Source organism: Manacus vitellinus, unplaced genomic scaffold (assembly GCF_001715985.3).
Source record: "Manacus vitellinus isolate BGI_N305 unplaced genomic scaffold, ASM171598v3 scaffold_38_pilon, whole genome shotgun sequence".
Lineage (NCBI taxonomy): Eukaryota > Metazoa > Chordata > Aves > Passeriformes > Pipridae > Manacus > Manacus vitellinus.
Window position 1 is genome coordinate 2,546,428 of NW_021940526.1, and position 16,451 is coordinate 2,562,878.

Sequence of the window (16,451 nt, forward strand, 5' to 3'; positions counted from 1 at the left end):
CCGAGGGAGCCGCTGCCCCTCAGCCGCCCGCGCTTCAAGGTCGCTGGGACGCGAGGAAGAAGGAGGAGGGAATTGTGAGGGCTCCACGTCGTCATGCTGGGGTGGTTAGTAGGGCTTTTACACCTGTCCGGTGGATGGAGTTGGGGAGGAGTAGGAGCATCTACTGCCCGAGTCGTAGCTCTGTAGCCGTTCAACCCAGTGAGATATTTGGCATAACAAAACGTGCGTTTTCTTCTTGAAGTAGGTACTTCTTAACAGAGAGTTGTGTTTTCCACCTTCTTATGATATAAGGATTAAATTATTCTGTTAGTGCTGGTGCTGTTGTAGCTTCCGGATACCGTGAGGTGATCAGGCAGAGCCGCCACTCTGGGCAGGGTAAACTGGGGTCAGAAGCATCACAACTTGCTTTGCCTGCAGGTTAAAAGTTCTATATTTATTCTCTCTTTAGCTCAGTTAGACATTCAATTGTATTAACTACTGGGGGAGGAAAAAAAAAGAAAAAGGTGTATTTTAAAACTGCTTTAAGGCTTCAAATATTTACGATCTGAGCAGTAACGCTTGTAATTAGATAAAGCTTTGTTGCTTTGTTGTGTTTAAGATTTAGCATGCCAAAGCTCGAAGCAAGTGCAGCAATTAACACTTCAAAATGCCTGAATTGAGGTTATTTTTGCACCTTTTTTTTCTAAGTTCACAAAGTAAGACTTTCTTGTGTTGTTTTGTGTTTTAGTCATCTGCTGCACTGTAATTAAAGGTATTAGCATTCAGCTTCATCTGTTTAGTGCTGTTATTATAGGGTAAAAAATAAAGGATTTCTAGAATATATTTAAAATAATAAATTATCTTTACCTAGGTAGATGCCAGTTTGCAATGGGTCTTAAAACCATCTGGAAGGACTACAAAGTTCTGATTGTTATGGGAACTGGCCTTGGGCTGGTACACTGGGGCTGGTTTTACATCAAGTCCAGTCCTCTTTTCCAAGTGAAGACAGAGGACTATGTTCCAGAACCTGGAATTGTGACATACGTGATGCAAAGCGATCAAAAAAATAAAGAAAAATAACATTAGTACTGTGTATTGTAGGTAAGTTGCCTAATTAGTTGTATCTGTATCTTAGAGGGAGGAGATGAGTCAATTAAATGAGAATGTTCTAACAGATGCAGCCTTGCTGCTCTAACTTGAGTATTCTAGAGTTTTATTCTTCTTTGCAACTGAGTTAATCTTGTAGCTACATGGCTCTAAAAAGTGCATGATAAAACTCAGAAAACTACTGCTAAATCCCATATGATGGGATCAATTTAAGTGATGGTGTTATGTGTCTTTAAAAACAAATTCCAGTAACTTCAAGGCAACAGTGCTACTCTTGTGATTGAGTCTGTAACAGTGTCCTTTGAGGCTCAAAATTGCCCAGAAACAGTTAGGACTTTACATAGGAAGTATTCTGTAGGGACAGTAATTATAGTGGAAAACTAAACAAAATTAAATATGAAGGAAGTTTAAGTACTGTGGAGATTGCATAGAAATGTAAATAAATATCCCTTTAAGTTTGAAAGTGTTTTAAGAACTGAAAAAATTTCCTGTTAAGCATTTTGAAGTAAGAAACTTTTCTTTGAGTCAGATTTCTTGAAGCTGTTGGAACATCAGAAGCTTTTGTTTCTGAAGTGGTTGCCTGGCAAGCGGTGCTGAGTAGTTGAGTTCTTTTGTTTTTGAGTAAAACAGATGAACATCACTGCTTTTACTATCGCTGTAAACTGTCACACAAAACTCTCACTGTAGTTTTGACACTTTAGGGAGATTCAGTGAAGTTTGTAATGGCCTGTTACTTATAGACCTACAGGTAAAACAACAGAGATTGGTGGTCAGAGTTGAAGTTATTAACAATATAATATTCATATAACTGGTGTGCTGTTTTTTTCTTTTTTTTACTGTATGCTTGTAGTAATTAACAGATTAATAGATTTTCTCAGTTAAAAAGCATTCAGGTGCCCAGGTGGGCAAGAAGGCCAATGGCACCTGGCTTGTATCAGGAACAGTGTAACCAGTGGGACCAGGGAAGTGAATGTCCCTCTGTACTTGGCACTGGTGAGGCTACACATCAAATTATGGGTTCAGCTCTGGGTCCCCACTTCAGAAAGGACATTGGGGTGCTGGAGAGTGTCCAGAGAATGGCAGCGGAGCTGGTGAAGGCTCTGGAGCAGAAGTCTGATGAGGAGTGACTGAGGGAGCTGGGAATGGTTATCCTGGAGAAAAGGAGGCTCGAGGCAACATCATCACTCTCCAAACCAAGGAGCTTTTAGTGAGGTGGGAGTCAGTCTCCTAAGTAACAAGTGATAGGACAAGAGGAAATGGCCTCAGGTTGTGCCAGGGGAGTTTTAGATTGGATATTAGGAAAGCTGTCTTCACAGAAAGGCTTGTCAAGCACAGGAACAGGCTGCCCAGGGAAGTGGCTGAGTCACCATCCCTGGAGGTATTTAATAGATGTGTAGATGTGGCACTTGGGCACGTGGTTCAGTGTTGGGCTTGGCAGTGCTGGAGGAACAGTTGGACTTGATCTTAAAGGTCTTTTCCAACCCAAACGATTCTGTGGTGCAGTGTTTGTCCTTGTGTGGCTTTTTTTTTTTTTTAATGAAAAATAAAATAGCAGTTCAAGCTATGCAATATTGTCATAAGATTATCCTAATACCTTTCTGGTTTTAATTGTAGGTGTAACTAACGTTGAAGCTTTTCATCTGTGACTGTTGCCAGAAAAGATGAAGAAAACTACCTGGAACAGAAAGAACCTGCTGCTTGTAGTAGGACTGTCAGTTATAGGCGTCCATTTAGGAAGCATGCTTGTAAATTTTGTTGCAAAAAAATCTGCTCAGTCACATTCAGAAGTTAAAAGAGATCGTCATGAGTGAAAATAGCTTCCTGCTGTCATTATGCATCAGTGTTGCAACATGATTTAAACCTCATTTTAAGAAAGACGTGATGACCAGTCACAGGAATGTTATTGTACTGTAATGTACTGTTTCACACTGAAAATATTAATCCTTAGCTGCAAAGAATTTAAATGTACTACTTTTAGATTTTAAAAGTGCTATGAATTATAGATCCGGGTGCAAATGAATTGTTTTGTTGGCCAAAATTAAAATCTTACTTTGAAAATGTCTCGTCTTGAAGCTAAAAAGCCTCCGTTATTTATTAGTGAACCTTTAACTAAAGACACGGTGTGTCAGTCGCTGCTTCTGCTTAGCAGGATATTTAAATCCTCCTATGGTCCTGCTGGGAGACTCAAACAGCTCCACAACGGTGTGGGAGGCTGTGTTTGTACAACTTCCCAGTCCTCAGCTCTCCTGAGGCACCTCTCCGTCAGCAGTCCCGTGCTCCGTGTTCTCACAGCCTCCGTGCAGAACCACGTCTCGCGCTGCAGCGACTGTGGCTTATTTACTGCCATCCTTTGCTGTAGCTTGATTGAAAACTTTAGAAGCCTGAACGTTGCACCTTGCACTGTCATTAAAATAACCAAGAACCTCCTGAGTTTGTGCATGGACTACCTGAAATCTGAGGCTTGTGGTTGCCAGGTGTCCGTGGATTTTAGCAGCGTTGAGACCCTGGTTTGTTTGGTACGTAGTGTTTTAACAAGCAAACCTGCTTGCATGCTTAATAAAACAGAAGTTGAGCATCTCGCCACGCTGGTTTTAAAGGCTTTTTTATTTACTGTTCCATGTCATGGTGAGACTAATGCTGTTTTAGGAAAGTGTGTAATAATACCTGTGAAAGGAAGAAGAGTTATGGATTCTACAGTTCTTCCTGGACTACTGATAGAAACACCAGAAATTCAGCTGGGAAAACCACTTGCTGTCAAAAGAACTGGTTCAAACATGATCAAGATTGCACTTTTCTGTGCGTCCATGTCGGGAGACAGCTTCAGCCCTGAGGAAGGAACTATAGCAGTCCGTCACGGAATTTCTCTGGAAGTGTCAGAGCTGAATCAGTTGCTGAATGTAGGGAAGCAGCTGGTTAATGATGGGGTCGGCCTTGTGGTGTGCCAGAAAGTGATCCATCCCTCCTTGAAACAGTACCTGAAGGAGAACCACGTCATGGCTGTGGACAGAGCTGGGCTGTCTCTGATGGAGCCCCTGAGCCGGATGACAGGTAACAGGCGAGTTTCCTGTACTAAACAATTGTCCCCAGGTTTTCATCAGAAGATCAACATTATCTGGGGTGGTGTCACTGCAGAGTAAGGGTTCTTATTTCTGTCTGGATCCTCTTAGCAGCTGAGCAGGAGTTGTTTTTTTCCAGTCTGAAAACCATTTCTTAAGGTGAGATTGGTCTTTCACAGGTTCTAGCAATGACATACCACACGTGTGATTACTGCTTGCTGCAGGAGGGATATCCACTTACAGAAACAGTTACTTTTTTATTTCAAACTATCACCAAGTCTTGCACTTTGAATATGGTGGTTTCTGTTCGTGATTTCCTGCGTAGGTTGAAATGTCAGGTATTGAACAACATATATATATATAGCTTATAAAGCCAAGGAGAAAAAAGTTCATGTTTTATGAAATGCAACAGAAAACTCTTCTGATGATGGTACTACATGTTGTTCTCTGCTTTTCACAATTGGCAGGTTCAAAGCCTATAGCTTCCATACACTCCTTGTCTCCTGGTTGTTATGGCAGTTTGAAAGATGTCAGCATTGAGAGGGTTGCTTCAAAACATTTTGTGCATCTAATTCCTGGGGACACAGTTATCTGCAGCTTGATACTCTGTAACAGAAGTGAAACAGCGTGGGATGAGTTGAAGGTAAGTAAATTTTCCTGAAATCTTTCCTTGAACAGTCATGCTTTTAATGGAAAAATTAATGAGAAATAGAAATACGGTGAGTTTAGAAAAGTGATTTTTCAGTACATAAATTGAAGTTTACTTGTTTCCAGAATTTTGAAGTGCTCACATTCATTTATTGCCTCAGTTTTAATACAGGAAGTTGAGACACAGAAACAATTTTCACCTATTCTTGAAGCCAGTGCTGGATAAATATTTTCATTCTCATTACTTGGTCTGTGAGAGCATAAAAGTAAAAACTGCCAGCAAAAGGCCAGCAGCAAACACTTGCAATGGCAGTCAAGCATAGTTTTGCATTGAATAGTTGTTCTAGAAATGTCATTGATACTGATTGACTTTTTATATATAACCTTGTTTTGCAAAAAGAAGGAATAAAATGCGGCTTTTTTTATTTCTACTTTTCCATAGGGTGGACAAATAAAGACAATTTCTCATTAAGTGAATATGGTTTTGGAAATCACTCAGCAGCTTCATATCCACATGTAATTCAAGTTTCTGGAATCTGTACTAGAAACTACTGAAAACTTTATTCCAGTAGTTTTTTCTACTGAGGCAAATCCTGTTAATCGTGGCATGTCTAACAAGAATTTTATGTGGTTTTCAGCGTGTCTGTGAAACTGCAGAACATGTGTTACAGTTAACAATGAAGGAACCTTTGGCATTGTTAGGAGGGGGCTGTACAGAAACTCACCTGGCTTCATACATAAGATACAAGGTATGTAAGACAAGGTTTTTTAAAGCTGCTTAATATACTTAAGAAACAAGAATTTATGTAGAATCACTGCTACAGCGAAGACACTTATCTCTTCTATGTTAATGTGGAATTTTTGCTGTCTAACTGCTGCTATAAAACAAAGGGGTCTATTTGTAGCACTAGGTGTTAATTACATCTTTCAGACTTGTTAATACTGTATTTGTACTTGTTAGTCTTTCTTTAGGTAGCTATTATAGTAAGTGCGTGGTTTTAAGTGTTAAAAATGTGTAGAGTTTTTTTGTTGAAAGATGATAATGCAGAACTCCACTTTGACTTGTCTAGAAATCTTCCCTATTGTGGAATAATCAGGATATAAACATTTTTTAGTTAGAGCTGAACCATCTGGTTTGGAAAAAATATGCAGCAGTGTGATCCATGTTTAAAATCACTTCTGTGAAACAGTGTTCTAACTTTTGGTTTTGGTTTCTTTTTTAGAGTTCTAGTCTGTCCACCAGCACTTTTCAAGACCTAGGTTGTTCTCAGACACAATACCAGTTGGTTGCTGATGGGTTTTGCCGTTCCCTGGAGTCTGTAGCTCGCTCTCTGAATCATGATGGTGGAGAAATTCTAACAGATATGGTTTATGGACACTGTTGGTTTGTTCCATCAGGTCTTCTCTCTGTCTCAAACTGGTCAGATGTAGTTTCAAAATGTGGCTGTGGGATTAGTGGTAACACGGAGGACCTCAGCTGGAGGATTTTGGAAGGCCAGTCTTGCTCTCCTGTTATACGGGGCTGCCCTAAAGAGCCCTCAGTAAAAGTTACTGACTTTCTGACATTGGACTGTTTTGCTGCAAAATGTAGTGGCCTGCAAGTAGCTCTGGAGACAGCCAACCTGGTCCTGGATCTCTCATACGTAATCGAAGATCAAAATTAGCTCTGATTTTATGAGAATTGTGTTGCACAGCAAGATACTAAATTGAAAGCAGGGTGATATTTAATGTGTTAAGATACTTCATTTGGTTAGAAATGCACAACAGAAATTTTAAATTGAACAGTTGGCCCTTAATACTCTTCTCATTGTTATTCTGCTGTGCTCTCAAGCATTTTCAAATGTTTCACGTGTTCCCTCTGCATAAAGGAAAGTTTTGGATGTGTGTTAGCTCTGTGGCATCTTCAAAGGAATGGGAAACATGGATACCCTTGCTGAGTAAACATGTTATGGATTAGAATTTATGTAGTCTCTGCAAAAGCTTTACACATTCAAAGGCTTTTGTAATGCAGCAGAACTTTATCAGTGGTATTTTTAATTTTGCAGGTAAAAAAAGCTTTCCCGAGCAGGGATCTTGAGCTACCTGTTTTTAAATTTTGTTCTGAAGTTCTTGTCACTGTATACTATGTGCAGTTTCTGTTTCTAAATGGCTGGAAGATTTTAATTCATGTTTGTAATTTATTTAGCAAGTTATAAAAGCTCATCCTGGAGCTCCTAAGGTAAGTAATAGAAGATTTGAAAAGAAATGGCAGACTGGGTGGAAAAAAACTTCTGTGAATTGGACCTTGATTATCTTCTGTGGAACACAGGACAGTCTGTAGTGAAGTTTCTATCATTTAAGCAAAGCTGCAAGAAAGAATATCCCACTTGCCATTCAGTTAACTCTTTGACTGGCTTCTTTTAATGAAGTAAGGCTTTAAGCTGCTCAGGCTTGTTTTGATCTTTAAATAAACTGTAGACTGAAGGATCAGAACTTTTTCTCATTCTCAGCTTGCATGCGAGATCAAAAGGGGTGTTACAGTTTCTTGCTTAAACTCATTTTCTTTGCCACTCTTCTTCTCCCCCTTTGTCTTCAGTCACAAGGGGCAAATTGTTCATGGTGTGCTTCTCCAGAAAACATCCAATTCAGTTGTAGTCTAGTCTGCTTATTTGTTTCCTGGTCTCTTAAGTTTTTAATATATTTACTGAGTCTAAGCAGTGGAATTGCTTTGTATAACTCAGTTTTGAAATATGTAATTAAACCCAGATCTTTCCAGACCTTTGGTGCAAAGTCCTTTTAATTTTAAGAGTGTAAATAATAATTTTCTCACTGGGAAAAAAAATTGGAAAGTTATTTAAAGTTCTTTATCTTTTTATGACATGAAATGATTGTTTCAGTGCTATAAGGCATCTTTTGGGAACTTGTGGAAGAATGTTACAAGGGTTGAGAATGGAGGCTCTTCAAAGCTGATTAATAAAAAGGCTCCTTTCATATCTTGATCCTCCCATATACCATGAACCATATGAAAACATCAGGAATAATGAAGCCAAATGATGGTGTATATCTTCAGGCACAGAAGAATCTTGGTAATACTTCATCTAATTATGAGTCTCTAACTCAGAGTGCTGAATTAGAGTATTTTACTTTCTATAACAGCAACTTGTTATGCATGGAAAAATGTTGAGTTTAGTGGCTACTGCTGTGAAATGAAAATTAAAGCAGTATTTGAGTAGAAGTATTTGTGAGTGTTCTTTTGTCTTGGTATCTGAAGGTTGGTTCACAGCTCTTGAAGCAGAGCTGACAACGGTTTTTATTCTCCCACAAAATCACAGATTAGAAAACTATGAAAAAATTCAATTTGAGTTTTGGTAAATCAAATTTTAGCTAAAAATTAATTTGTACCTGAAGTAAAAATTGTTTCATATATAGATAGTTTTAATGACAATGATTTTTTGTCTCCCACTGACTGAAAAGGATAAATAAGCAGCTGACTCTGCTGCTTGTGGACAGTTCAGGTTCCATTGTCAGTTATGGCTCTTAAACCTTTAGTGGTTAGTGTTGCCTCATCTTTAATGGGTAACATGAGTAATACAACTTCAGATACTGTTTAAAATGCAAGTACATAGAGTTTTGGCTCTCAATTCAACAGCAACTCTTGAACTTCCACATTTGGAAGGGTTTCCTCCTGTGTTTTGAAGCTGACAAGATGAAATATTTCTAGTTGCAAGGCCTCTGAGAAGCCACTATCGTTTTATTCCTGTTGCCCTTAGCATTTAAACTTTGTTCTGTGGGAAAAATTAGCATTATACAAGTATTATTAAGGGGCAAGTGTTTTCTGATCATGACCCCAGCCGTGTTTGATTTCCACAGATTGCTCAGAGGCTATTAATTTAACTTTAATAATTCTACTGGTAACGCACAAGAAGTAAGAAAATTCATCACCAGCCTTCTCAGCTGTGTTAGTGCTCGAGGCCTAGCAGGAGAAAAAAAGAAGGGCTGATATTATGATCACTCAGGTCAGCATATTTAGGTAAAATGCCAGTTTAATATAGTTCCTCCTCAGTTCATTGTTTGGTATTTAAAACTTGAAAGTGAAGACCTGAAAATGTTGATTAATTTAGGGTTCTTTGTTTCTATTATTGTGTCCTATTTAAGTAGACATACCATTAAATATTACTATTTTGGCATTGGCTAAGAGTGCAGAATACCTGCTTTTCGCTGATTCTGCTACTGGTTTGTGAATTTGTACAGTCACTGAGCCTTATCTGAGGTCTTTTTCTGTGTATTTTCTAAAATGGGAACAAAGGTTTGTGGGTGAAGAGTTTGAAGATCCAGTTTGAAGATCTTCACTTTGAAGTGAAGAATTACTTACTGCACAGGAACAAAGAAAGAGATATTCAGGAAAAAAAACTCAAATCCTTGCTAAAATATTAGAGTAATTTCATGAAGGGAACTTTGGCCAGGATTTATGTAGACTCCTTAAACCATTCTGCTTGGTAAAACATCCCTGCTCTCCTCATATATTGAATGCATTTTCTTTTTCTCTGAAGTTTCAGCTACAGTATGTCACTGTTTCTAACAGTAATCTGATTTATTGCTTTGCATCTTCAGTACACACACACAGAGAAATGTGACCTTAAAGCTCTGTGCAGGAATGGTTGAAATTCAAGATGAGCATTGTCAGACACGTCAGCAATCCTTGCTGTATCTATCATGTATATCTTCAGAGTCTGTGCTCTGCATTTTGGAGCCAGATGTTCATATGCTGCTAATCCTTGAAGACAGGGTAAAAACAGATTTGTGTGTTTGGGAAACCTAGCCTTACTATATTGGTAGCATAACATGGCCTTGTTGGTTTTTATTCTTTTTTTGAGTGTTTGGGCATTTCTAGGCTGACCAGCTAACACTGTTATAGTGCTAGATCTGTCTTGGTAAGTAAAGAGTATTTATTACTGTCAAAGCTCGTAAGAAGAATAGTGCCTGGAATATCACGAGCACAGCAGAGCATGTACAAAACAATTCACCTTACCCAAAACCTGAAATTCTGAGTTATATGCCCTTATTTTGCTGTACTGAGTAGCAAAATGTGGTATTTATCACATTTTCAGCAGTGCCATGTGAACTGAGTCATGTAAGTACTACACTCTTTAATCTCAGAAAAATCAATATCTGTGAGTCAGTCAATGTCATAGGAAGAACTTTAACTCAATTTGCATTTACTGCTGTTCTGAAGATGCAGAAAGAGCGTGGTTTTATTGCAAGGGGACTACCTCTAGCAAGCTTATAATCTTCACAGCAGGCTTTTTGAGAAGTCACATTACAATGTTTATTTCTAGAATATTAGTAGCTTTTATCCGTTATTGTAAATATTAGTTATTTCTATCTGTTTGCCAGCAGAGGCAAGTTGCACAGTACTAATAAATAACTTTTTGACCAGTAACACTGCGATCTTAAATTCTCAGTTAAGAAGTACTTTTACTTTTTGTCTATATGTATAGCACGGTATAAATCAGTCGTGCACATTTATGAACTCAAAAGCACGTACAGATTTCTTCTTTGTGCTGGAAGGAGAAATATAGTCACAGCATATGTAGGTAGAGCCACCATGTCATTAGTCCAGACACCAATAAAATTAATTGCAGAACAGGTTTCAGGATTGGGCTGGGCACTTTGTGTCTTTAACTGCTGACTTCCATTATTCTTGACCTAACCATTAAAAACAGATACAGATCTTATAGGCATACCTCCTGCGGGGTTTTATTTTCATACCTTACTGCAAACATCTCTGTAAACTCGAACCTTCAAATCTGCTTGCACATAAAAAGCTTTTATTCAAGCTTTCATCATGTGCCTGGAAGGTCCCAGCTGTGTGTGTCTGCTTTCTGCAAGCTGATTACTGGTGTCCTTGTTATTTTCTGTCCTGACAACATCAGCTCTATTCAGGTACATATTAAATACACATGAAATACTAGCTGCTTATTATGGTAACACTATTACATGTTGTCTGCTAAGCATTTGTGTGGCAGCACCACAATGTCAACAGCTATTCCTTATTGGTACCTTTTTTTTTTTTTATAAACCATTAAGTCTAGTCTCTTCTCCCTTAAGGTTTTATGATGTTGGTAGTCTGATGTGTTATACCTTGTAAAAAAAAAAAAAAAAAGAGGTTTGCGGAAAAATGAGTTCCCTACTCTGTGGTGATGACTTGGAAAGACTCCGAGTCACCACCTGTGTGTGGGCTGCGCAGGCTCCTCTGCTGATGGATGGTGCTCTCAGGGGTGAGGGCTGAGTGATTTTTCTTTTCGGAGAACTGTAGGTACTGTGGTACTTCCACTTCTTGGAAGACTTTGTGACTTTGAGAGGCAGAAGCAAAACTATTTCACCCTTGTTTATTGCTCATTGTAATTAATATTACTCCTGCCAGGTGCCTGCCCAGCTGCTCGCTCACCCCTCAGCTCAACAGAGGGAGAAAACAGGGTGAAAAACCTCCTGGCTTGAGTAAAACCTCCTCCTGCCGTGTTTCCCACATTTCCCCCTTATATTCCTCGCTGCCAAGGGGCATTTTGGCCTTTGTTAAATCTGTTCAAGCAGAGTTGCTGCAGGCGTAGGTCTGAGAGCTGGGCTGGGCCCAGTGGTGCAGCTGCTGGAACCGGCCGCTCCCCACAGAGGCCCCTCAGGCACCTCACAGGCAGCCATTTTGTGAGCCCTCCTAAAGCTGCTGAGCAATGTTGAAAAAATCGCTGATTTTAAAGAAACTCGGACCCAAGGAAGAGCACTGGAGATGTCAGCAAAGCCAATCCTGAGGGAGGCACTGGGAAAAAGAGGTTTTTCCTTGTGCAAGTGAGTGCTTCAGGAGGGTTATGTGCTACACCTGGAGATCAGCCAGCCAGAGGGCTGACCTCAGAAAACAGGCACAGGCAAAGAAAAAGCCACCTTCTGTTGGATATGGATGGTGTAAAGGTGTGGTTGCTGTGACAGGCTGCCCTACTTCCCCCAGAGGCAGATCCAGGGTAGTTATGCACTACCTGTGGATAAACAAGGTTCAAAGATGTGCTTAAGGACTGGGGAGCTTCCTGAAGTGGGCCCTTTCTGGGAAGGCTGAGATTGCTTCCCAGTATCTTTGAGATGGCCCAACATGTTCAGATGGCAATACCACCTACTCACACCCATGAAAGACTCTTCAAGCATGGTCTGAGCATAGAAATGTCTGTGTGATACAGACAGAGTATTGACCCATGGCCCCTCCATCATCACATGAAGGTGGCAGTCCATGAGGTGACTCCAAAAAGTGAGTTTTTCTATATTTACTTTGTCTCAGAATGTTGCCTTCTAAACAGGGGTGTGTGTGTGTGTGTGTGTGACGGCTGTCCGTCTGCCAGGCTTTATTCTCATTTTTAGCTTTGTATTGCTTCATTTTTAAGCAGTCAAGAAAATATTTCTTCTGTAACTAACAAAGGTAGGACAAAGTCTTCACTTGCTGTTTTTCTTCTCTGGGGTTGCCAACAGAGGTGAAGAAAGGAAAATTAGTCCTTTAGTTTGTGCCTGAGTTCTTTTGGGGTATTTAAAATCATGATCCAAGAAAGCATCTCCTGAAATTGTCTGTCCTGTATCACTGAAGTGTTGTGTAGCTGTGATCAGCATTGCACTGAATTCCATGTTTTGTGTTTGGCCCAGATATCTTTGCTGAATGAGGGTTTGAACTGTCCTGTCATGATACTTTACTTGTAAACATAATTCTGTCCGTAAGTTATGTTTTTTCAGGCACTGAAGTGTTTGGTCTGGCCACTCAAATGTGTGAGTGTTCCATCGCTGGGAACATTTCTAATTGTAAGTTGTTCTCAGCTGAAACATGGTCAATCAGGCAGTAGCTAAGACAGTTGGAGATGTCCTTGCTGTATCTTACCTTTGAAATGAACTGTTTTATATGTGTTGGTAATTAGGAGAATATGATACAAAATGCTAAGAAAGTGGAATTCTTAAACCCTGAATTGAATGATTCAGTCTTCTCTTTTTTTTTTTTTTTTAATTTTTATTGGTATACAAAATGCTAAGAAAGTAGAATATTTGAACCTTACATTGAATAATTAAAAAACCCCCCGAAGCTGGATGCACCTGATGTCTTTGTGAATGTAAAATCCCTTCAAGGAGTCCTTTATATCAATATTCCACAGAGGAGCAGCATTCTGAGAGGAGCAAAGTGAGTGCACGTGCCCTGTTTTTAGGTGTTAAGAAGATCTGTTGCATTTGTTCAATCAAAATGGCTGCTAAATGAAAAATCTTCTTCCTAAAACTGCCTGTGAAACAGCAGATGTCACTCCAGTTTTTATGTTGGCCAGTGAAGAATTTGCTTCGGTACAAGAATAACTCATGTGTGACATTATTGCTTATGTTTAGTATAGTGTGTTAAGGAGTAGATGGAATACATCACAGAATTCCTGAGGTTAACTGTGGATTGCTGTTTTAAGGACTAGAGAAACACTATTTCTGGTTTTCATTTGGACCTGTGCACGTTGGCATGGGGTGGAACCAATTTATGAAGAGGTGGAGGCAATGAGTAGCAGCACATACCTAATGCATGGCTTATGTTTGAGGCAATGGGGTTATCTATGAACTGAGAAAAATGTAGAGTTGCATGGCTGAATTGTTCTAAGACTGTTCAATTGCTTTAAGACTGCATTATGGTTAAGTTCATTTTAAGCAAACAGAAAATTAAATAAGTGGTTGGTTTCAGTGTTCACAGCTTGGTCACAACAATTGCTGAATTTATGCTATGTTTGCATGTATAGGAGCCCAGAATGAAAGTCTAAAATTTCTTGAAGTGGTGCTGATTTAAGTAGGCACATCTTCTATGACTTTATATGCAGTGCATGCTGCAAAATATAGGCCAAAAATCTCATGGCAAGGTGGCAAAATGCATTTCCTGAATCACAAAGAAAATCATAAGCATCCAAAAGCTCCATACTAGGTGCTGTGAATACCCAGTGTTATTTCAAGAATGTGGTTTTGGTTGGATTTGCACACTGGTAGGGGATTTAAAACTTGCCTTGCTATTGGCCATAAAGAGAAGAGTAGAAAAAAGATATTTCTTTACTGTAGGTTTCTTTTATTTGCTTAAAACTCTTACTTACAGGCATAAAGGACCACATCTGTCTGAATTTAGTACCTTTAGGGAAAGGAAGATAAAGCTGTTTTTACATTGGGGGAAGAAAAGAAAAAAGTTTAATGATATGAAAATGCATTTGATGGGGAAAAAACTGCAGTGTTTTGGTTTTTAATTAAAATAACAGTACAGCTCCATGTCATTCTGTTTTAATTTAGACTTAACAAGCCTGTGTTGTTACAGAAGACAAAAGCTTAGGAATTACAGATATTTTTGGCACTGCACAGAAGAGTAAATCTTTTGTTTACCTGTAAATTCAATCCTCGATTCTTAATTTCTCTCCTGAGACTGGGATCTTAGTAATATTAAAAGTTCTGCTGTTTTAAAATCTTTGCAAGCACACACAGCCTCTGCTCCAGTAAGTGCACCATCTGAATTTTATTACTAGGTCTTGCTATTTTAAATAGCAGAGGTGAGTTTACATTTTGCTGACAGACATTTTGCTTGAAGTTTTGGATACTGAAAGATGTTGCAGACAGTTATCTTGGTAACAGATTAATATTAAACATCTCTTGAATATGCCTACCAGCCCTAGAAGGATGACTTGCAATACTGAGGAATAGGGATTTATTTTCCATGATGCTTTGGGCAGTTGTTGCAAGGTGCCAGGCAGGTGATATTAAAGAATTCAAAATAAAATACTTATCTATATTTATAGCTTCAGATAGAGAATATTTGCCAGCCTGAGTGATGACTGGGCATAGTGACAGGCAAAGCCAGAAGAAATTGTAAGACACAAGATCAGTTCCAGAGCTGTAACAAATACAGTTTTAAAAGCAGCCATGAAACCCAGAGGAGAGTAGATTCGGAGCCACAGGCCAAGAGATTATTTCTTTAGAAGGGGGAAAGAAAATACTCAATTTTATCATAATTGTGTAGAAAGGCTCCCTGAATAGAGAGTTAGATTAATGTTTTCAAGTAATAAAAACATAGACTAGTTTGGCAAGTACACTGTGGTGTAAATTGTGTGTTTAGTGGAAAGAATACCTGAACAAAAAATTAAACTTGAACGTCATTGTGTAAAGATGGACAAACTCTGTCCTGTATGTTCAGTAACGTTTAATCAAGAATTCACCTGAACTCCTACAGAGGTTCCCCATAGCTGTCACAGGAACAAACAATTGATCCTACTCAGGGATCTTTCTATGAGCAGAAGTCCAGCTGAACACAGTGTGTGTCTCTGTCAGGGGCAAGTCACTTAGATAAGAACCTTTTGCCATAAGGAGACACCCAGAAGCAGAAACACTGTGCTTCAGGCTCTTCCTGGCAGGATCCTCAGGGACATGTTGGTAATGAATAGAGTTGAGGAAATTATCTCAGCAGAGGGTTCTTGGTGCGATGAATTTGGAGAAGCTCTGTGTGGTTCTGGTTATTGTCAGAGCAAGGCGGGCTGTGCTTTGCCTGTCGACCTGGAGTGGAGAACCTGGAGACTGTGTGTGAGGAGGGAATGTCTTCCAAAGAGCTTCAGCCAGCTGTGGGAACTGCTGCGTTCCCAGAGCTCACACAAACACTTAACAGGTTTCTTTTGGCCTTGGAACAATGTGCCAGGAGGTTGTTGTCATAGTGCTGAATACTTGCAGGAGCGGGAGTTGATGAAATTCTGGCCTTTTCAAAGACTGGTGTGTTTATTTTGATTTTGATTGTCCGTGTTAAGCTTCTTTTACCTCCTTTTTTTAAATGGGGGGATTAGAGTGACTCATAAGAAAACCTGAGAATCTGATTTTATTCCAGTTTTTAAAAATGGGAATATTCAGAATGTGGGCCCAATCCTAAGAATGTCAAGGATATTTTTGTCTTCTCTTGGTCCTGTGAGATGAAAATGTAATTTTCCCAAAACCAAGTTGAAAATTTCGTTGAAAATCTGACACTGTTTGAGTACAGAAACCACAAAATAAGATACAGAGATTCTCCCTGCCCTCAAAAGGGATGATGACACATAGTAAGCACACTCTCAGATGAGATACAATTATCTTCATTTTCTGCAGTGGCCTTTAAGTGCTGAGGGAAGAACAGCAAGAAGTCTCCTGGACTGCTCTTTTAGCTTCTGGCAATCAGCAATTTAAGGACTTCTGGGTCAGGCTGCGTCTGGATTGTCAGTTTTAATGGACACTCTTAGGACTAGTTCCCAGTTGTGCCTAAATGTGACTTTCTTTAGGTTTGTCTGGTTTTGGACCAACTATTTAAAAATCTGGCTCAACAGGAAAGAAAGGGACAAAGGAAACGAGCTGAATTGAGATTTCATGAAGGAGTATGTCCAGGACTGAGCCTTTCTTGGGTTAGTTCTAACAGCAGTGCCTAAAAGCCATGGTGAAAATACTGAATTGGCAGGATAAGATCCAGAAGTGGACTCTCTCTGAGGCCCTGGGTCAAAAATCTCGCTTTAGTGAGAGATTTTTCAGGCTGTGTTTTGGTCATAAGAATCATGAGATCACAGAGGCCACTTTTATCTATGTTGGGGCCAGAGCAGGAGGGCTGAGCTTAAGAGCCAAAGAGATTTATTGTGCGACAGCAGGGAAAGAAAT

General features: G+C 39.4%; 1 protein-coding gene across 7 annotated transcripts; it reads left to right on the top strand.

Annotated features, from left to right (window-relative positions):
• MKKS (McKusick-Kaufman syndrome) lies at nucleotides 1-8,007 on the top strand. Of its 7 annotated transcripts, XM_018077556.2 has the most exons (7): nucleotides 1-104; nucleotides 851-1,080; nucleotides 2,701-3,602; nucleotides 3,717-4,134; nucleotides 4,610-4,785; nucleotides 5,429-5,539; nucleotides 6,014-8,007. In XM_018077556.2, the coding sequence occupies exons 3-7, from the start codon at nucleotides 3,144-3,146 to the stop codon at nucleotides 6,452-6,454; spliced, it is 1,605 nt and encodes a 534-aa protein (XP_017933045.2). In that variant the 5' UTR covers nucleotides 1-104; nucleotides 851-1,080; nucleotides 2,701-3,143; the 3' UTR covers nucleotides 6,455-8,007. The 7 variants fall into 7 exon arrangements, with proteins under 7 accessions (XP_017933045.2, XP_017933035.2, XP_029817525.1 ...); XM_018077546.2 differs by having other exon boundaries at nucleotides 2,701-4,134; XM_018077548.2 differs by having other exon boundaries at nucleotides 7-104; nucleotides 855-1,080; nucleotides 2,701-4,134.
• The last annotated feature ends 8,444 nt before the right edge of the window (nucleotides 8,008-16,451 follow it).

Coding starts and splice junctions, on each gene's coding strand:
- MKKS (XM_018077546.2), top strand. CDS start 3,144: ATGTCTCGTCTTGAAGCTAAAAAGCCTCCGTTATTTATTAGTGAACCT. Junction 4,135..4,609: donor GCCCCTGAGCCGGATGACAG/GTAACAGGCGAG, acceptor CACAATTGGCAG/GTTCAAAGCCTATAGCTTCC. Junction 5,540..6,013: donor CTTCATACATAAGATACAAG/GTATGTAAGACA, acceptor TTTCTTTTTTAG/AGTTCTAGTCTGTCCACCAG.